Source organism: Sesamum indicum, linkage group LG11 (genome assembly GCF_000512975.1).
Source record: "Sesamum indicum cultivar Zhongzhi No. 13 linkage group LG11, S_indicum_v1.0, whole genome shotgun sequence".
Classification (NCBI taxonomy): Eukaryota; Viridiplantae; Streptophyta; class Magnoliopsida; order Lamiales; family Pedaliaceae; genus Sesamum; species Sesamum indicum.
The window spans coordinates 2,165,130-2,187,903 of record NC_026155.1 but is presented as its reverse complement, the minus strand read 5'-3'; the positions used below and the strand labels follow the sequence as shown (position 1 = coordinate 2,187,903).

The following is a 22,774-nucleotide window of genomic DNA, read 5'->3' as shown; positions in this document are numbered from 1 at the left end:
TTCCGCTAAGGTCAATGGGTTGGTATCTCCTCTTTCTTCATCCAATGCTGGCCTCCAACTTGGTGGCACACAGCCTGGGTCCGTAAAAACCACCGAAAAGTAACTCCACAATAGCATCACTAGCTGCATGAGCATTAGAATTTGCTGGCCATTCAGTTTCATCGGACATAACTTAATTGCACCAGATCATTCCACATCTTAAAATCCAGCTAGAAGGTACATTATAGCAAACCAGCTTGTCAAAATCCTATTGCAGCAAAAGAATTCACAGGCAAACCAATCTAAAACAAAATATTAACCCAGCATAACAATGAGAATGCTCTAATTACAAACCACAAACTCATTAAACAGTGATGACAATAAGTTTATTCGCCTGAAGATTGAGAAACATTCTAACTGATTAAGCCACTGTAGACTTGCTTTTCGTAAGTTTCGAAGTTTGGCAAACTCAAAAGAACCATTAACATCAACTTGAAACATAGCCACCTGAATTTTCAATATCATCAAGCGCAAACATTCCCCTTCCCAACTAAAACGATGTTACACCACCTACCGAAGACCAAAGAAAAATCAGTAACATACTCCCAACTTTTACATGATAGTTCAAGTTTAAGAATTAATTAAAAAAACACGAACTATTCCAAGAATAAACTATCGGGCAGTGAAAACAAGAATAAAACGGAGAAATCGAAACAAAGCAAAATTAACAAGTAAAAAAAGCAGCTGAAGAATCGAAAATTTACAAGAAAATGAAATAAAATCAGAACGGCGAAAGCGAGCAGCGAATGAAGACCGCCAGCGGCTAGGGCAGGACCGTAATTGGTAATCACAACCGCATAATAGCTGACACCGACAACGGCGAGAACCAATAGTATCATGATCGACCCAAGGCCCCTCAGCGCCGTGCAAAACTTGAATACGTTCCACGCCATCACTATCCCGGATCTACACATAATATTATTTATCAAATAATTACAAAACTGAAAGTCAGTATTGCGGTCCAAAATCGATGGTTTTGGCGTTAGGGTTTATGAACTCCGCGGTGAGAGTATGGCAGTGGTAGTCACCATGAGTGAGATGGAGATGGAGGGAGAAAGTAATTGCTTAGAGAAGAGGGGCCATTTTGATATTTGTTGTCTCTTTTGGGGTAATACTGAAAATTAGTATTAGATAAAATGGTTACTTTTATTTTCTAATATCGACCCTTGAAATTTCCTTAATTATATTTTTAGGAACTAGAAAGAAACACAAGCAAAGCTTTCTTATTTAAAATAATTAATTTTTTTGTATTTCAACATATATTATAAATAAAAATAAAAAATATAAATAAATCAATACATAACGTGAAAAAAATTTAATATGACAATATCACAACTCGTCGTTTGTGAGTCAACTATTTTTATTCTTTATATTAACATACATTTAATAAAAATTAATCGAATATAATTTATTTTAACTGCAGTATAATATTTCTCATTATAATATTATCCAACTTAGCTATTGGAGTTCACTAAAATACTAAATTTTGATATAGAAACATCACAAATATTATCAATTGGTATTATCACATATGGTAAAAGTTTTTATCTAATTTAATTACACCCCAATGACTAAATTCTTCATTATTTGAAAATTTATAAATATGGACTAATATTTAATAAAATTATGTCAGCGATACCAAAAAAGTATTCAATGAATGAAATTGGGAAATGAATATGATGAACTAGAGCCATTTTGAGATCCCTATGAAATGAGGGTTCGAACTCATATTGGTCATGGGTTAAAAAGAGAATTGAACTTTACGAGATCTAATATCTCATTGTTCTCAGTAGCTCAATGATAGAACAATCGGCTGTGTTCTTCTCACCTCGTGGGCTAGACAAGCTATTTTTAGCTAGGAGCCTCTTTGTTTTCTTTCTCGCTTCCCGAAGACAACGGACACAAGTACTAGCCCCCATAAGATTTGAATGATTTCCTTTGTTGAGTGAGGAGGGTTTTAAAGAATCTCTCTTCCGTATAAGCTAGGGAAGTCTAGACTTGCTGCGAGTTGAGCCATAGCCTAGTTCTTCTTTCGTTTACCAACTACCAACTGTCCTTGCTAATGCTAATAAAATGCTTTCTAGTGGAATGCCCTTCTAAAATGTGTAAGTCTTAAATGAAGCACGAAATTGTCGATTTTATCTTTGATGTATTTTTTGTTAAAAAAAAATAAAAAGAATACATTTTAACTATATTCTTTGAGATTTAGTGTAATTACATATTGTTTGAAAATTACAAATACCTTCTCAAATAGATAATTATGTAGACCTTAAGAAAATAAGGTAAAAAGACTACTTGACCCCTGTTGATTTTTTTTTAAAAAAAATATTTAAAAAAAATGAGGGTGGATAAAGTAATGATCCATTGAGAAAATTAATTCATAAAAATATTTTATAATTTTTTTAAAAAGTATATAAAATTATAATTTATAATTTAAGAGGACATTTTGGGAAGTTCACCAAAAAAATCGGATGAAGATATAATGAAATAGGCAGATTGTAACACAAAAATTAAATTAGAGGGTATATTAAATTTTTAAACAATGAGAAGGTATTTGTAATTACGCCAAACTTTAGAGAAGGTAGTTGTAATTCACCCAAATAAAATATTATCAAATATAGAACGAGGTGGATAAATTTTTTTTAAAATTATGAAAAATTTATCTACTTAATCCCTAGAAAGTTTCAAATATTTTAAAAAGTAAAATTATAATTTATAGTCTACAATGATATTTTGATCAATTAAAAAAATAAATAAAAATTTAACGAAAACTAATGAATTGAGTTAATTATTAAAAATCATTAAAATAAAAAAATATTAATAATTTTTTAAATAATAAATAAATTAATGGGGAGAATGAGATGAAGCCTATAACATTGTATTGGACATATATGCATATGTATTATTCTATTTATTTAATGTAAATAATTGTGCTTGCATGGGGAGCTCCAACCATCCTCCCTACACAACAAGACTAAATGAACAAACACTTTAAAGAATTAGGTCTAGGTATTTTAAATTTGTGTTTAGAATTCTCATATGAAAAGGGAATCAAATGGATAGTGTGAGGCCAGATGATCCGTGTTGGGCTCACAGGTGAGCCACAAAATTTAGTGTGGATAATTATATAATAAAATGTTTAGAATGAATCCAATATCTCACGATCTAATTCGTGATTGAAATTAGCACTTCAATAGATTTAATATTAAATATATTAAATCATCATCATTCCCCATCCATGATCCATGATAAAAAAAAAAAAAAGAGAGAAAATTGCAATTTTAGTCCAGTTTCTTGGGGACGGTGGCGTTTTCAGTCAAGGTCTCTTTCAAAATAGAATAGTAGAAAAATAATTAAAAAGTTTTGGCAATTTTAGGACAAATTACCCTAAATTGACCGGAATTGTGCACAAGGGAGGCACGTGAACGTCTGAAAGTTGGGGGAAGCTCACGTGTCCGGTTAATTGGCTTAGGTGTTAAAAAAAAAAAGGGGCAACATGATGTGGCAAAGCTGACGTGGAAAAAAGGCCATGTCAGCTTGCCCATAGATTAAAATCACAAGTTTTCTTCTGCAAAAAAATATTGGCAGCGTACCCCCAATCTTTGCTATGCAAGAACCCTAGTTCGCTCCCAATCTTTGCCACACAAGAAAAAATTCGCTCCTAAGTCACGATTTAAGGAGAAACTGAGCAAGGAATTGAAGATGAGCAGTGTTTTATCTATCGTCGAATGCTATTGTGGAAAGAGGGCAGTGCTTCGGATCTCATGGACTGAGATCAATCCTGGAAGGAGATTCCATTCATGTAAAAATTACAATGTAAGTTTGTTTTTCTTTTTTGCTCATCTCCACTTTGCTGAATTTTTTCCTCATTATATTGTTAATTTTTCTTATTTTCTTAACTGATTGTAGATGGGTGGGTGTGGTTTTTTTGATTGGGAGGACCCTCCAATGTGTAGAAGGGCGCGTGCAATTATCCCGGGTTTATTGTGCAAGAAGAATGATTTGGAAGCTGAAATTCTGAAACTAAATTTCAGGCATGGAAGACTTTGGAGACTGACAATTGTTTTGTTGGTTGTTTGCATAATGTGCATTTGGGTGAGTGCTGGATTGTGTTCGAAGAAGCAATAAGAAAAATGTAGGGTGTAGAAGATGAAGAAGATGGTTAGGCTTAGTTCATATTGTACTATCTTTAGCAAGTGTTTGAATGTATTGTATTTGGTATTTTTAAAGTACTTGTATCACAAAATCCATATGTAATTATTTGGTTGTGTAATGCAATTTTCCCCTGTTTCAATGTATTGTATTTAGTCTCATGTTTTATTAATTGTATTACAAATTCAATTCTAACCATTTGGTTACATGTAATGAAAATCCTGCAAACAGAATTTAAGTGAATTTGGACTGTGAACTCATAATTTCTGCAAGTACCTGGACTGTGAACTCATACTTTCTAGCAAAATTTTTGCAAACAAAAATCTCATGACATTTCACTTCACTAAAGATTGTTTGATTTCATGACATTTCACTTCACTTGCACAATGCAAACAAAGCAAACAAAAAACAATACTCATAATTTCTGCAAATTATAGTTTCTACCAAAAATTCTTACATTGTAATTTGTTTGACTTCATGACATTTCACTTCACTTGTACAACCAAAAAACACTATCCACAAAAACTAATAATCTGACTCCATTCTTACCACCACAAACTATCCACAAAAACTCATCATTTGACTCCATTCCTACCACCACAACACAAAAATTGATCCACAAAAGCAAGTGCACAAAAAGTAATCCACTACAAGTGTAAAACAAACTACTTTTGCCTATGATCCTCAAAACTTTGGGAAGGCCATTCAGATATGTCAACCCACTTTCTCCCATGCTCCTTCACTATTGTTTTGGAAATAGGAACTGCTGGCCTGCTTGGCATGAAACTGGTACCAGTCATTGGAGGAGGTGCCCTGATGTTGAGTCTCGGTTACAATGTCACTTGGGGTTGGAAGGACATGTTTGTGTTGGCCATCTGCAATTGTTCATACATCGTAGGCTCTTGAAAACATGGTAGAGTGGGTGTAGGGCCAGGTTCAGTAAGTATTTCTGGGTCCATATCATGCTGCATTGGCTCATGTTCTTCCAGAATTGGAGGTAAAATTGATAGTTGATCATTTACTCCATTATCTGTAGCAGGCATAGTCACCTAATTGAATAACATTGAACACATTATCAACCAATTTGTACAATAGGATTAAATATCCATAAAAAGTTAGCATACTTACCTTATTTGGATCTTCATACACAAAATGTTTCCTCTTCTTGTAGTGCTTGTGGATGATGCACCTGCCTGAAAATGAAAATTAATATACAAAAGAGTGCATTAGTTTATATATATACAACAAATTATGTATAGAAATGTAGTATGAATATTGAGGTACCTTTGAAAACAATGTATTCATTACAGTCTCATTAAGCCCAGGTTCGTGCATGTCATTATATAAGGCACAACCCTTTGTATTATGTCCCTCCTCACCACATATCTTGCAGTGGTGTTTGACATGTTGCCTTCTGAGTTTAATCTGTTTCTTCTGCTTTTTCTTTCCATATTTTTCTTTACCTTCATCAGGCTCTCTATTTCTTGCTCCAGCAGGTCTTTCAGGACCCCTTGCAAAGTTTGGAGGCAACGTAAGAATGAAGCCTGTCTCAAACCACATCATTTCACCACTGATTGGTAGTATAGCAGGTTCATACACTGGCTTGTATGTATCCACATTGTAGTAAGGGTGAACCATCTCTTCAGGCTGCAAATTTTGATTAAAAATTGCACTGCATGCATGCTTGCAAGGAATTCCTGACAACTGACACAATCTACATGTTCATGTTCTTCTCTCCAAATCCACTGAGAATTGACTCCCATCATAACATGAAATTTGATAGTGTTTTTCATTGGCCTTAATACGGATGCAGTCACCAATTTTATCAATATATTTCTGCAGCAACTTTTTAGTTTTGGGGAACAGAGTTCCTTTGCACTTCTTGGATACTTTTTCCCTATTTTCTTACAATTTTTGCATTAGATATTCCCTTATCCATTCTAGCATTGTAAGAATAGACTTATCTCTTGCATCCAATATGTTTGGATTGAAGCTTTCACAATAATTATTAAGCAACATATCACATTTTGGCAATTCGGTAAAATGTGACTTACTCCACTCACTTGGGGGCTTCTCCTTCAACCAATCAAAAGCTTTCTCATCTAACTTCTTAATCTCTTCCATTCTTAGTTTAAAATCCCTCACCGTGCTTGCTCTTACTGCCTTCCACATTGCATTTTTATATGCAAGAGCTCTAAAACCCACATTCTTGAAATTATTGTGTAAATGTCTTACACAAAACCTATGTGCAGTATTAGGAAAGACACTTTGAAAAGCCTGTATGAGTCCTTTCTGTTTGTTTGACATAAAAGTGTATTCACTGTCCCTCTGAATACACACATCATGTTTCAGCACCGTTAAGAACCATTCCCATGTGTTTGTAGACTCCCTCTGGATCACAAGATATGCAATGGGGTACAAGTTATTATTAGGGTCCACCCCCACAGTAGTTAGCAATATTCCCTTATGAGGTCCCTTCAAATGACAACCATCTACACATATAACAGGCCTACAACCTCCCAAAAACCCCTGCTTCAAAGCACTGAAACAAACATAGAATTTTTCAAATCTGTTCTGCCCATTTTCATCATTAATCCCCAATACGACAGTTGAACCAAGGTTAGTTTTCCTAAGCTCCTCTGCATAATCCCACAATTTAGTGAATTGATACTCTGGGCTTCCTTCTAGTTTCGTTAAAGCTTCTCTCTTGGCTCTGTATGCTTGATCTCTAGACACATGACATCTAAGCTCATTCATGATGTCTACCCTCCACCCTGTTACACATCTTTTTGGATCAGACTTGAACTCCTGAAGATATCTTTCACTTAGCCAACTAGTTTTCACATTTTTTACTTTGAATACTTGTGGGCATGTGTGCTCATCCTTGTACAGATTAACTTGGAAAGTATGTTCATTTTTCAACTTTGTCGCATGTATTTTCCACTCACATCCCTCCCTAGAACACACAGCATAGACCCTGAAGGAATCATTCTTAGTGAATTTGACATTTCTCTTATTTTTTATTGCATGTGATTGCATTGCTTTTTTGAACTCTTTCTTAGAACTAAAAATCATTCTCAACTCAAGTGCAGGATCATACATTTGATTTGGATTGTATACAACAAAATTAGGCCCATTCTCCTCATCATCTGACTGTGTATGTTCATCGAGATCATTCTCACTAGCCACCATATCAATTGATTCATTTTCAGAGTTGTCTTCCTCAACATTATTTGACCCACTGGCAATACCTATATCATTTTCACTGTCTAAAAACTCCACATTTTCTTCAAATATACCCACACCCCCTGCCTCAGTTTCATTGTTAATTTCATCATCCTCCACACCCCCTGTTTCAACATTCATGTCATTTCGTCCTCATACTTCTCCCAAAAACACTATGTCATCATCCTCCACTACTTTAGTCTTCCCCATTACCTTCTCCATCACCTTCCTCTTTGCCTTTGTTTTGTCCTTTTCCCCCCTCACTGGACCAGTTTCAACAACAACCTATGTTCAATATATACTGTAAATTTCCTAGATTGCATGTGATCTAAAGCTAGTTCTAGTATATCTTCATCACTGAATAATATTTTAAAGCCATCATTTTTTATTATGTAAAACCTGATTCCTTCCCCAGAAACCCCACATTTTTTAGCAAACAGTTCAAGATTTTGCCTATTCATATGTATCGCATTGACATAATCAAATTTTTGTAATTTCCCACCAATGCAAGCTGCAACAGGCATGTTTCTAAGTTCACCCCCATAGAACACAGCTACAGTTATGAATTCTGTTTCAGGGTCTGTAAAAGAGCATAACAAAAAAAAAACCTAAGCAGCATAGCAATTAACAACACACCATACCAACACTAACATTACATTATTATGATAGCAATTTCATGGGGGACCACGTTTCACTTTACAAAATAGCAATATAAATAAAAAAAAAAAAGACACACACACAGAAAACAACAAGAACAGTCATCTTCATGGGGACCATGTTTTCCCTTTTCAGAATAGCGAATTTATTTCCTTTAAATACTATTCTGAGAGCACTAAGCACAATGCAAGCAAAATAACAAAAAAAAAAGAAATTGAGGAACCACTTACGATAAGCAGGCGGTGGCATATTCAAATGCCTGTCTACGCGAATGACGACCATCTTCCCACAATTGATTTTACCGCAGTGAAATTTCCTTTTCCTTCGTGCTAAAATTCAGTAATTGCGTTTTTAAATCTTTTTCTTTCTTTACAGTTAAGGTATTTGGCTGGGGATTTTTACCCCTCTTACTTTACCCTAATCTGTAAAAGAGGGGAGAAGACGACAGCAACACGTGCCAAAGACGTGCTGTCTGTTTTCCCTCCAACACTGTCCACGTCGGCAAGCTGACGTGTCTTTTTTTTTCCACGTCATGTTACCCTCTTTTTTGTTTTTGACACCTAAGCCATTTAACCGAACACGTGAGCTTCCCCCAATTTTCAGACGTTCACGTGCCTCCCTTGTGCACAATTCCGGTCAATTTAGGGTAATTTGTCCTAAAATTTGCCCTAAAATTATCAAATTTTTTTAATTACTATTCTACTATTCTATTTTGAAAAAGATCGGGACTAAAAACGCCACCGCCTTAAAAAATTGGACGAAAATTGCAATTTGCCCTAAAAAAAATGCAGTTGGAATTTCAGAAAGCAAAAAATAGGTTCACATGACATCTTATGTTTTATAGATGGTATTGATATTATAAACAAGCTATGCAAATATCAAAGTAAAATACGAAATGTAACACTAATTTTGCGACAGAAAATCCAAACTTCGGAGAATTAGTGTGTAGTAGCATAGAGATGAGTTTAGTAAAAGCCAAAATGGAAAGAATGTAGGCAGTCCAAACTGCCTTAGAGCCGGCTATATATGGTGCTGCTGCTGCTCGTGCTACATCCATCACTAATTACTACTACTAGTACTACTACGTATAGCTAATTAATACTCCACTCCACCACTCATAATTCTGACTCCAAGTCCAGCCACATCAACCAACAAAATGTCAAAGGCACCTGCGCAGGAATTGAAGTAAACAATGTCATAATTCCAACAGATATACGTATATATGGAATTATTCATGAAGGGATGTAATTAGATGGAATTAACTTGTATTATCATTCAGTGATCAACGCAAGAGGCCACAGCAAAAACAGAAACACATTTCATAATATAAACAAAGGCAATTCGTACCGGCCCATAAATCCAGCTATCCCCGTTGTCTCATTTTCCTTCTTATTTCATCCACCATACTTGCAATTGTTTCAGTGCTTTCAGGTTCACCAATTCTTATCATCTCCCGCATCGGGGAATCAAATGGTACTTGATTTATCCTCTCCCAATCTCCTTCCCTGCCAAGAATATATATATATATATATGTATATATCCCATTAATTAGGAAAATAAATGAATATATATATGTGTGTGTGTGTGTGTGGTGTGTGTTCAAGAACAAGAATATCTATATATATGTGTGTTGTTTTCATATATACTTACAACCAATTCGCTCTTCCCCGTGAAATGAAATTGTCCACAAGAAAGGATTTATGGGAGAATACTGTGATCTCGAGTGAACCCTCGAGAGCTTCTGTTGTGATCTCGAGTGAGTCATTCACCCCGAGAGCTTCTGTTGTGATCTCGAGTGAGCCATTCACCCCGAGAGCTTCTGTTGTGATCTCGAGTGAGCCATTCACCCCGAGAGCTTCTCGCGCGGAAGTGTCCACAACCTTCGAGACTGTGAATTTCATGCAGTGAAGAAGTTTGTGGACCGTGTTATGTTCTTCGTCCCAGATGAAACAGAATCTATCACCGTCAATGTGCAAGAGATCCAGCAGGCCTTCTTCAGCTTTCGCCGCCAGAGTATCTTCCAATGGCGCAGCGAAAGAGGCGCCTGAACCAATTTCATAAGCACACAATTCCCCAAGTTCGCCGTCGACATAGTAGAAAGTACCATCATTCACCAGTAATGCCTCATCCGGCACAGATGCGCTTACGTCTTCACTCTCCAAATAGACATGCTCCCATCGGTTGCCTATGACGTTGTAACCAAACTTACAAGGAAAGTGATCAGTACTGAGCGAGCTGAGAAGTATCCTGTTAGGAGGCCATCCCACGGCATACATGGGGCTTTCCATGCTCACTGAATCTGGGAATAACGGTGGCTGAACCGAAGGAGCCGCCCACCTTCCCGCAACTGGATCGAATATCTTGAGCCATGGCTCTTGGGGATTACGGGCATCCTCATCCTCATCCTCATCCTCATACTCATCCTCATCCTCTTCGTCACCATAATCATTATCACTATCCACATCCACAAAACCAAACTGAGTATTTCTCGTTCCAAATAGATACAACCTCCCGTTCAGAGAAGCCGCGGCGCAAGCGAACCGAAGGCCAGAAGGCCTCGGGAGAGCGATCCAGGACCTTTCTTGAGCATTATCCCCCGCGAAGCTGAAACACTGGAAGGTCCTCTCTCTGCAGGAATCGCTGTCGTCCATGTGTTGCGGGCAACAACAATTCCCCAGCGTGTATATAGCAGACCCAAACCCAAAGCAACAACTATACTCACACTCGGTAATAAAGATGGGTCTGATTTCCGGAAGCTCCTCACCCAGATCATTTCTGCTCTCGTAGTAGCTAGGCCCAACAACTTTAACAGCATAGTACAACTGAACCACATGAGGTTCGTCCTCGTAAATCTCCCCCATCTCCGATTCCGCCTGAAAGAAGATGTATCTCCGGTGCGGCGGCGGAGCAGTAAGCGGAGCAGTATCCGGTTTCACCCGTCTGTTACTCGACTCCTTCAACTGATTACGCTTGCGCTTGCGTTGGTGCCGATAGAGCATGCGCAGATACAGTTTCAGTTTCATCATTGTTATAGCTCGGTGGAGCATTGCAGATCGGTGGAGCATTGCAGATCGGTGGAGCACCTTTCCTCAACTTCTCTGCAGTGATTTAAATGGAGAAAAAAGTTAGTTTCGGTAACCGAAAACTGAATTGGGACCACTCCGAGATTTCTACTTTACTTGCTGTTAAATAACGAACTCAGCTCCCCACTTATCACAAGCAATATTACTTCTAAGTGAATTTTTTTTCCCAAATCAAATTTAATTGAATTAAATTAATTATAAAATAAATATATTATTTTTATTATGTAGTTGGTTATTTTTTATTTATTTTTATCAATTATACAAAAAGTGTATTGTTCAAATTTAATTAAGTTGGGTCAGAACTAAAATTTCTGCTTCTAATTACATTGTTTGTCCATCCCTTCCAAATTTACTTAAGGTTGTTTGGAATTCTTTGAATTTGGTTGGATGACTTTAAATTTAAAGAATTTTTTCAAAATTGCTTCATTTTAATTTTGAACTATATTTATTGAATATTGAGAAAAAATTGCAATTCTTTTTTTTTCGGTAAATATAATTTTCAAATAGGAAAAGATATAGTACAACAATCATGAAGCAGGTAGTGTTTCCCTCGACAGGCAAATGGATACGCCACAATCTATAAAGTGCATGTGTATTAACAGAGCTAGCTAAGGTAATGCTAGGTTTACGCTGTCTAACATCTTCCACAATTAAGCTAGCTACAATATTCGGGTTCCGCTCAATATGCTCGAATCATCTAACATTTCTCTATCTCCATATATGGTAGATACACGCACCCAGTAATGCACGATGTGCCACATTGACGATATGTTTACCCCTCCACCTCCTTGCAGCCCACTCAACATCCATCGTCCAATCTCTATTAAGTCACGCAAAGCATACAACTCGTCTAATAGCATGAAGGTATCAGCGACTGTATCGACATCGGAAGAATAGGTGTGTGTGTGTGTGTGTGTGTCTCCACCTCATCCTCATCACATAATACACATCTACCTAAGTGGGATAACCATGGTTTGTCTGTCATAAGTAGTTTCTCCAATATAGCAAGCCATAAGATAAACATGTGGCGATGTATCTTCAAAGCGCCTGAAAGTAGTGAAACCCAACTTACTTTTGGGCCTGGTGGATCAAATAATCGGTATAGAGCCTGGGTCGTAGGGGTTCCACCGACAAATCTCCAAATAATTCGATCATTATCCCTATGAATCGGTGGAAGCGTGTGAGTAGTCTCCAAGTACTCTATGTCAGTAATGAGAGGCCACTGCTACTGACCTCCCTGGATGACAGAGCTAAGTCTAATGGATTCATGAAGACCAGAGCTAAGTCTAATTCTCCAAGTACTCTAAGTCTAATGGAAATTTCTCCATAAGAGGACCGAGATGATGCCATGGGTCCTTCCAGAGATAAAAGTCACCTCCATCTCCAATATGGTATTCCACCATTGGTCGCAGCCACGTTCGCAGACGGACCATTTTCTTTCAACCCCACGAGCCTCTATGATCAGGGATAGTCTATATTGAAGCATCACGTAGTTGCCCCTGGTATAACCAATCAACCCAAATTGAAGTCCTATCACATCGGATGACATCATATAATTTTTTTGCCTATGAGAGCACGGTTCATTGTGCTTATATCCCTTAGCCCTGTCTTCCCTCAACCAGTGGTTTACAGACCTCCTTCCACGCCACTTTGGTGTAACCACTACTCCCCATTCCCTTCCGTAAGAAAGTCCGCAGGCGCTTCTCAATGTTCTTAATAACCTCTTTTGGTAATGTGAATGGCGAAGACTAGTAAACACTCAGGGCTGTGAGTACAGATTTAATAATTTGCACCCTCCCAGCATGTGAGAGTGTCAAGCCCTCCTAACCAGCAATATGTTCATCAATTTTTTTCAGTAAAGGTTGACAGTTAGAAATAGACAGTCTAAAAGAAGAGAAGGCCTAAGTACCTCATTGTTAGAAGCCCCTCCTGAAATTCAAGCACAGGTAACATCTACTCTTTCAGTCCTTATGCAAATCGGGAGATAATAAGATGACTCTTGTCCACATTAAGTCGTAGTACCAACCACGTCCCAAATCGATCCAATCCGTCTTTGAATACTCTGATGGAGTCAATGTCAGCACAGCAGAACAATAAGAGATCATCAACGAACCCTAGCTGAAAAATACGAGAAGGCTCATATTTCCAATAGAAGGTAAAGCCCCCGTCCTGGTCAATCATCTGTAAGAATACCGGGTGCATCACCTCCATCACAAGTACAAATAGGTATGGCGAGAGTGGATCGCCCTGTTGAAGGCCCCAGGTACCTGCGAAAAAACCATGCGGTTTTTCGTTCATCCCCACTGAGAATGAGGTAGTGGTGACACACTCCTCAATCCTTTTGATGAATACCACCGGAAACCCGAAGAGTTGCAACACAGCTAACAAAAAATCGCATTCTACTATATCATAGGCCTTGCGAATATCCACTTTTAACGCACACCTCTATGGTAACCACATTTGATTGTAGTCGGTAAAGAGTTCCTGTGGCAACATAATATTGTCCCTAATACTTCTACCAAGTATGGATGCAGCCTGATAGGGACTAATTAACTTGTCCAACACCGCACTTAATCTTTGGACAAGTAGTTTTGCAATAATCTTATACAAAACATTGCAACACGAAATAGGGTGGAAATCAGCAACAGTCATAGAGGAGTGTACCTTAGGAATAAGTGCCAAAAGCTTGCTGTTAATATGCTTCAGTAGCCTCCCCATTGTAAAGAAATTCAGAACAGCGTTAGTGATCTCATTCCCCACCACCGGCCAAGCAGCTTTAAAAAATCCTGAAGAAAAACCATCAGGCCTCAGAGCTTTGTTGTCAGCAATATCAAATACCGCAAGTTTCACGTCCTCTGGCGTAAATGGCAAGACAAACTGTGAGGCCTCCTCATAAGATAATACATGTTGCACCCATGGTCTCATGTATTGAAAACCCATAACCTCACGGCGTCGAACTCGTCCCAACAAGGACTGATAATAAGCTACAAATTCATGGCTCATAGTGTTTGGCTCCGTGTGAGTGGTCCCATGAGCATCATTCATTTGAAGAATCCTTCTCGAAGTCCGCCTCTGTGCAATTTTGCGGAAAAACACGCGAGAGCATTGGTTCCCTCCCTTCATCCACTCCATCTTAGCTCTCTGCTGTAGCATAATTTGCTCAAGTTTGACCGCCTTGAAATAAATAAGGCGACAACAGTGTTCCAAGAATATGAACAGCTCATCTTGTCTATTCAAGCTGGCCAAAATTTGTGCCGTCTCCAGGAATCCTTTCGCAAGTTGTACATTATGCATTAGGTTCCCCTTCTTCCGCCGCTGCTCCCGAAATACAAGTTTGAGAGCCTTTAACTTCCAGGTGACTACATACAAGGGAGCTCCTATAACTTTATGCTGCCAAATATTCTGTATACTGGGAATAAAGTCCGGTCAGAGAGTAAGGTAGTTATCGAACCGAAACATACCTTCGAACTATCTTTGACTATCCCCCAATATTACCATTGGCGAGTGATCAGATGTGCGTCGGGTAAGGCAGGAATAGAATTTCGTCGGAAACCTCGCCGCCCAGGTATCGTTAGTGAGCATCCGATCCAGCCTCTTTCATAGATTCCTTGGGTTGGCACTACAGTTATGCCATGAAAACCATTCACCCTGCATGGGTAATGGCAGTAGTCCAGCATTTTGGATACAAGTATTGAACTCCTCCATTTCCATTCGTATGTCTCCCGACAAGCCACAGACCTCACTTAAATCCCTTACCGCATTAAAGTCACCTCTAACAATCCACGGTAAGTCCACATATTGTGTAGCAAGCATTTCAAGTGGACCCCATAAATCCCGCCTATCAGCTACTTTATTCGAATCATAAATAACAATAAAAATAATAGGCTCATGCACTGCTAGAATGTTAACTCGAACATGTATACATTGTGAACCCAATTCTAACATATCAACATCAACAAAGTTGTCATCCCATGCAAGCCATATACGGTTACCAACAGACGCATTATCCATAAACCATTTCCACTGGAGCAATAAAAATGACTGAATGCGAGTGACATTATTAATGCAAACACGAGTTTCAAGTAGACCAATAAAGTGTAACCTGAACTCAGCAACTAAATCTTTGACAGCTAGTTGGTGGTCCCTCTTGTTTAGGCCACGAACATTCCGTACAGCCGCATTCAGCATGGATAACGCTTTCGGGGCTGCACGTCTTAGGACCCTTTGGATAACCAACTGCATCATCAAGTAATTGTAATGCATCAAAGGAATTATAAACAATAAGAGCTTTACCACTATCATCACGACTCGGACCAATAACAGTAATAGGTCGGTCCCTATCCCGTTCAGGCATCACAGTGGCTCTCGATGACCCCCCTTCTGGTGCAGTGACAGTGTTGGAGGGTTTCTCCACCCTGCTGGCGCTCAATATGGACCCGCTTTTGGTACATAAACTGTCACAGGTGGCTTTACTATTTTGGGAGCTTTGTTCACCCTACAATCCTTAGCAGCATGGACCAAAGTCATACAACAAGTGCATTTTGGAGGAACCATTTCGTATTTAACATCAACTTTATAGCGCGATTCCCCACCATCCTCATCAGGCATCATAATAATGATATATTTTGGCAATTTAGAGCTATCAAGCATCACGCATACACGAGCAAAATCCAGCCTCGTGCATGCTCTAGTAATTGTATCCGGATACAACAGTCTTCCCACGCCACTAGCAATCATACTAAGACCCTCCTTTGTCCACAATTCCACTGGGAGATGCCATAGTTTAATCCATACGGGTACCTGCGTATGTTTCAATTTCCTCAGCGCTCCCCGGCTCCCATTTTTGGAGGACAATAGGTTTTCCCTGGAATAGCCACGGTCCACCCTCAATAGTTTCCTCCATATCAATAACAGTTTTGAACTGGAAGAAAAAGAACCCATTCGTCGTGGCTGTGACCTCTCGTAGCGCCAGCCAAACGGATTTGGCATACTCCTTGAGGTGGTGAAAATAGGATTTTTTCCCCACAAAATACCCAACAGTTGTTGTTTTCCAACGTCTCGATCCAACACGGATAGTATCAATCGAAGGACATATGATGACCTCACCATTTTGCACAGTCGGAGCAATATATGGGAGAACCTTCCGTGATGAGTTGTTGAATGCTTGTGCGATTTTATCGTCAACAAGAGGTTTCAGACAAGCATGCAACGGGATACTACCTATGAATAACCAAGTAGAAACAGATTTGACACTAGATGACATGCGCGCCACATCACCTGCCATCTCCACCTCCTTAACAAACGCCACATGTTGCCTATGGGATGCCCCATCACCACGTCATCATCCACCTCGTTGTCCACATGACCTACCACATCATCACCTTCCTTGCTGCTATGACAACCCACCATTCATAGCTCATTCCAAATCACCGGACGTTCAACAGCCAGTTCCACATGCGTCGGGGCCTGTTGCGTCGTCTGAGCCATAACCGCCGGCGAGATAAGACGTCGACATGCCAGTCTGATACCTCTAGCCAGTCGAATACCTCTGTTCGACTTCTCCTGTCCAAAATCTCGCCATCCATTTTTTTTAAGTTCATCAATGGCTGCCCTATTGTTCGCATCTCCTTCATCAATGATCTGGTTTGCCAAATGAATGAACTCCTCCAGTTGAAACGACGATTGCAGTGAACCTCCCTTAGACAGCGTTTCGTCTTCCTCGGCCAAACTACGCGCAGGAACTCCATCAAAACCTGCGCCTTCTTCTTCCTCTAATACCTGTAATTTTTTCCAATTTTTTGGACCATCACCAGCCTCCACACGACTGTCACCGTCCTCCTCAACATCCCCCTGCATCAGAGGTTGATTTTTGGAATCAATCATGGGCGACGAAAGCAATGAGTAAGTTCCCCTTCCCCTATCTGTAAATTGTGGAATTGGGCTTTTGAATCGCAAATTTGTGGGCGTGTATAGGTTTACGTCTTTCTGTTAAAAAATTAGGGTTTATTGCTAAACAGTAAATTATGAGGCTATTGTTGTTTCTGGTTCAAAAAAGAGAACAAAGATTTAGAATATGCAATTGGGTGGGATCGGAGGTTTAGAAAATAGTAAATTCCATAAAAAAATGCAATTCTTATCCTATAAATCAGAATGGGTGGAAATTTAGAGGTCTAAAATTGCTATTTAATTGAGTCATAACAAGTCATGTGCAATTCATTGATCAAATTGGCCAAAAAAAGACTACAATTATCTTCTTTTTTTTTTTTTCAGTCATAACGGTATTATTATAAATTATCAAAGTAACAGAAATGTTCAGTAGAACAAAGAAACAAACTAAGCACTAAACCAAAATAGAACAAGCTCACCCTATGCCAACATAATTAAAGGGGACAACCTGCAGCGCTTTGATAGAATCTTCCAGGGCCAAGGCTGCTCGGCCATTCAAGGAGAGAGAGTTTTCCAATCCCCAAACCCGTTCAAGGGGCTCAACCACAGAAATAGGACAATTTTGGAAGAATAGCCTATTGCGTGAACCCCATAGAGATTAGCAAATGAGAAGAGCTCGAGGAAATTCTGGTGCATCAAGATTCCGAAACATTCCGCAAAACCAGTCCTCCGGATTCGACTAATGACAAGAAATTGAGATCCAGGGGAGGCAGGTCATAGCCCATACAAGGCAACCGAAGTAAAAACGTAGAAGAATATGGAGTAAATCCTCACTCTCGTCGCCACACTATGGGTAGACGTTGTCAATTGGCACCCCACAACTTGCAAGATTGGAGGACGTAGGGAGAGCATCGTGGCACACTCACCAAGCAAACAGCCTAACCTCCGGTGGAACAGCGGCATGCCAAATAAAGTCCCAGCCCTCACTTTTGTAAGTTGTTGAACCAGCAGGACCAATCTGTAAATGAGAACAACCCCTTCGCCGATAAGACGATAAGCGCTCCGAATCGAATATTGCCCGTGCTTTTTGAAATGCCACTAGAGCTGGTCCGGGCTACCTTTAGGTCTATTAATCCCCAAGATAACCCCCGCATCCTTTGATCAGAAGACGTCCCAGACTAATCCCTCGTTCCATTCCCCTGATGCATCCAACAACCTATCCACCATAGCATCATCATGAAGGGTATTTGGAGCGATGATTACCTGGAATATCCACGGTCGAGGGATCCACCTATCCTTCCATGCGCACACACTCCGACCAAATCCAATATGCCACCGTAGCCCAGCTTTAAGAAGGTCACGCACCGCAAGAATGCTGCGCTATGTAGAAGAACACCTTAGATCGGTGGTCGCTTGAAGCACATCCGTGTATGGGAAGTATATGTCCTTGAGTAGTCGGCTAAGCAGGGCATTCGGGCTTATGATAATTCTCCACAATTTCTTAGCTAACATAGCTTGAGCCCCCAGCTTTCTCATACCAAGACCACCCTCTTCTTTCCTCACACATAACTTATCCCATGAAGCCCAATGTATCCTCCTAGACTCTTTGTTATGCCACAAAAAATCCGCCATCATACCTTCCAGCTCGCGACACATAGTAGTTGGAATGAGAAAACAACCCATCACATACGAAGGTAAGGCTTGCACAACAGATTTGAGCAAAACCAATTTACCAGCTTGTGAAAAATTCTTGCATCTCCAACTTTGTAACATTGCCCACACTTTATCCTTAATGGAAAGACCTCTCTCTTGGAACGTCCCACGAGGGCGGGGAGCCCCAAATATTTCTTGTGTCTGGCCACCGCTCGAACCCAAAAGGACTAAACACCATTGAGGACTTTTTCAAATTCACCATCAACCCAGACGCCTCCTCAAATGCTTCAAAATTCATCCCACACAGAGCATGGCGTCTAGTGTAGCTTGACAAAAAAATGAGTGTATTATTAGCAAAGAGAAGGTGTGACACACGAGGCCTATGATGTCTAATGGATACACCTCGCAATTCCACCATTCGCCTCCATCGTGGCTAGAAGATGATTGAGTACCCCTCTGCACAGAAAGGAAACAAGTTCGGAGAGAGGGAATCCCTTTGTTGGAGACCCCACTGGGGGTGAAGATAACCAAACTTCTAGCCGTAAGCAAGAAGGAATAAGACACAGTGGACACACACAAAATTCTAATAAATCCCTAGATTTGTGTGTCTTTTACACCCTAAGGTAGGAAACAAAATAGGGTTGTGTTGATTGTTGCTGAAGGAGTCATGTACCTAAGAACCATCTACTGTGGTAGTGTGGTTGAAAAAAATCCATAAAATCGAGAACTTGGAATACCTGGGAACAAGAAGGTCAGAACAAGATTTGAATATATGAGGGCTTAATTTATTCCGAAAGCATATTGGGCCTAACTTGGAGCATGTAGTGGACTAGAGTTAATTATTTTCTAGAAGAGCAAAATGGTGATAAAATGTGCTGGAGGACCAAAATCGAACATTTGAAACAGACAAGACCAAAATTGCCACCGCGAAAGTTAGAGGACCAAATTCGCCAACCCCCATGCATACAGGACGAAAATTGCAATATTACCTAAATATAAATCCAAGTTCACGATCAAATATAAGAAATCAATATATATAATATATATAATACTACACATATAAATATATATAAATCCAATTAGCTATATTTACCTCAATCTCAAAATAATTCCGTTAACAGCAACAACTGCTCAACCCTCTATTTTATCTTCACCTCCTATAATAAAGTATTATACATATATTCAATACATAAAGAATATCGCAAATGACCAAATAAGATATTAAATAATATTCGTACCTTTTTCCCAGTCGTTTAATCTTTTATTTATATTAAACCTTCGTTCCGTGTTTCTAAAAAATAACTAAACTTTCTAAACTTCTCAACTATATATTTAATTTGTCAACTAACTCATATATTTAATCAAACCCCTTATAAACCCCTAATGGAAGGGGTCGGTGTAAATGGGAATTTTTTTATAATAAGTGTAATTTTAAAATATTTTTGAAAAAAAAAATCTAATTTGATATTTTCAGGGTGAGTTTAAGTAAATTAAAGTCTATATATAGGGCAAATTACAATAAGTTCCCCTAAAGTTTGACATAATTATGAATACCCCTTTATTGTTTGAAAATTACATATATTCTTTTGATATTTGATGAAATTATATAATCCTTGGATATAGGTTTGAAATTGTAAATCTTGCCCTTGCTATATCTTTCTTTTTTTTTCACAAAAAAAAAAGAATTAAAAATTATAAAAAAAGTAGAACGAAATGGATGATTTTTTTAAAAAAAAAATTATAAAAAAATTACTCACTTAGTCCATAAAAGTATTTCAAAATTCTTTTAAAAATAAATAAAATTATAATTCATATTTCATAAGGGTATTTTGATAAGTTCACACAAAAATAAATGAAAACTGACGAATTGAGCTAATTGTTAGACGATTGTTAAAATTAGAAGATATTAGTAATTTTTTAAACAACAAAAGAGTTTATATAATCACGCCAGACCTCATCAAGAAGCTCGTTATATTTTACCCTATACATATATATCGATATGTAAAGAGAGGTGTTGATATTAACAATTCTCATCTTTTAACATATTAAAATTTTAAAATGCATAAGATTATTAAAACTTTAGAGTATACAGAGTAAAATATAAAAACAAACAAATCATCAAACTAGAGAAAACCCTTCTCCTTGCAGGATTTTATAGCTCCATCGTACATCTCCTCCAGCCCCTTTTCATACTTGAATCCAGTCCCCAAGAGCTTTTTGCTTGAAGGCCATGGAAATGACATAGCTGCTGCACCCTTTGAGGAACTGCACACACTACGTACAAATGAGACTGCATAAATCAGACTTTTTATTACAAGGGTGTTTGTTAGTTCAATTTATCAATTTACTTTTGAAATAAGATAAAAATATATCCTATAAATTTTGAATATATCTTTGATGGGGGTTTACTTATTGAAAAACAAAATAGCCCTTCATTAATGGCGTAATAGACATTTCGCCAAGATCCGCGCGGTCGCAGGACGGGTCTTACCGCGGGTTGACTCGAAATTTGAAGATGGCTAAGCACCAGACTGATTGAAGCTAGGAAGGCTCAGATTAGAACACGTGGACTGATCTACAATATTAAATTGGACCCTACAAAGACTTCAGATCTAACTCAATCGAAATAATTGTCATTTATTGCTTTGACTTTTTGACTTCAGATCGCATATTTCTATTTCGACCAGCAACTAACTTGGGAGTCGGAGGGTCTTCGTTGGGGACAAACCCGACTAGTCTGACGTACTTGTTTCATTCCTCCGGACCCATCACAGATTTAGGAAGATTATGTGGCCAAATCCAGGTGGTTGATTGAGGTAGCATAATTTGAGCCAGATTAATCTTATAAGACGAATGACTTATAAGTTCGACGAAACATCTCTTAAAAAAACAGAAAAGAGCAAGGAAGGAGGGGCGGGGGAACTTACTCAATTGTTGGTATATCGTATTGAAGGTAGGCAGTGGATAAAAATTCATGCAATTTTGCTATTGTAATGTCGGTAGCGGAGCAAATGTATCTCCCTTTTGCTTTTGGATACTCGAAAAGGTGAATATGGGCTCTAGCCACATCGTCTACGTGCACTAAACTTGTCTTAGTCATGCTCGCGTAGAACTTTTCTTCACCTGCGACAGTAGTACGAGATAAAAGCACCTTGAATTATGTGCACATATAATATTAATTAGAATTAATAGCAGACACGTCCCAACATTTGAGGCAGTTTGCAATTTATCCCCCTATCATTTTTTTCTACACTCGACCGCCAACTGTTAGTTTTTGTGGCACTTTATATATATTTTTTTTAGTTTCTTCTTTTCGAGGAATAAAATAAAAATATGCTGACTGTGTGTATGCATGTGCCCAAAATCAATTTATTGTTGGGCAAGATTATAATTCACAACACATTTTATTGTCCGGTGTTGTATATATGCGAGTAACTATTGCCTCCCACAGTAGTTAATGTGTGTTGTTAAAAGAAAGGGTAAATAACAATAAGCTATTCGAGATTTGACAGAATTATAAACATCATTTTATTATTTAAAAAATTACAAAAATCATCTGATATGTTTCATGTAATTATAGGACAAAATGCATTAAACCCTTCTGTGTTTTAAAAAGTATGCAAAAAACACCCCCTTATTTTCAGAATAGGCTAAAAATCCCCACCTGTTAGCAACTAACAGGAAGTGGAGGAGACTTGCATCTGCGGTGTTTGGCAGTCATTTCTGCGATTTAGGTTATATTTAATGATACTTTGGACTAAAATACCGCTCTATGGGTCTAAATAATATACAAAGGACTTTTTTGCTTGTTTTGTGTCTTCTTTTTATTATTTCAAACCCTAAAAAATAAGTATTAAATTTAAATTAAAATATTAGATTATATTTAATTTATTTAATATTAAATATTATATTTGAATTTAAATAATTTTATAATTATTATTATTAAATCTAAAATTAATTAATTAAAATATATATTTAATTACAATATATATATTTAATTACAATAATTATTATTATAATTATTATTAATTAGCCAAAAATATTTAATTATTATAATTATTTAAAATATTCTTAATTAA

At 38.0% G+C, this 22,774-nt stretch overlaps 2 protein-coding genes and 2 pseudogenes across 2 annotated transcripts; all 4 read right to left on the bottom strand.

The window, feature by feature from the left end:
- Window positions 1–1,118, bottom strand: part of LOC105173236 — a 2,810-nt pseudogene extending 1,692 nt beyond the window's left edge.
- On the bottom strand, window positions 6,097–7,557 carry LOC105173270. The gene has a single exon (XM_011094959.1). The coding sequence runs from the start codon at window positions 7,555–7,557 to the stop codon at window positions 6,097–6,099; it is 1,461 nt and encodes a 486-aa protein (XP_011093261.1).
- On the bottom strand, window positions 8,991–11,199 carry LOC110012891. The gene is made up of 3 exons (XM_020698023.1): window positions 9,724–11,199; window positions 9,421–9,578; window positions 8,991–9,242 (listed from the first exon to the last, which is right to left on the bottom strand). The coding sequence occupies exons 1-2, from the start codon at window positions 11,136–11,138 to the stop codon at window positions 9,437–9,439; spliced, it is 1,557 nt and encodes a 518-aa protein (XP_020553682.1). The 5' UTR covers window positions 11,139–11,199; the 3' UTR covers window positions 8,991–9,242; window positions 9,421–9,436.
- LOC105173235 overlaps window positions 20,735–22,774 on the bottom strand; it is a 6,594-nt pseudogene continuing 4,554 nt past the window's right edge.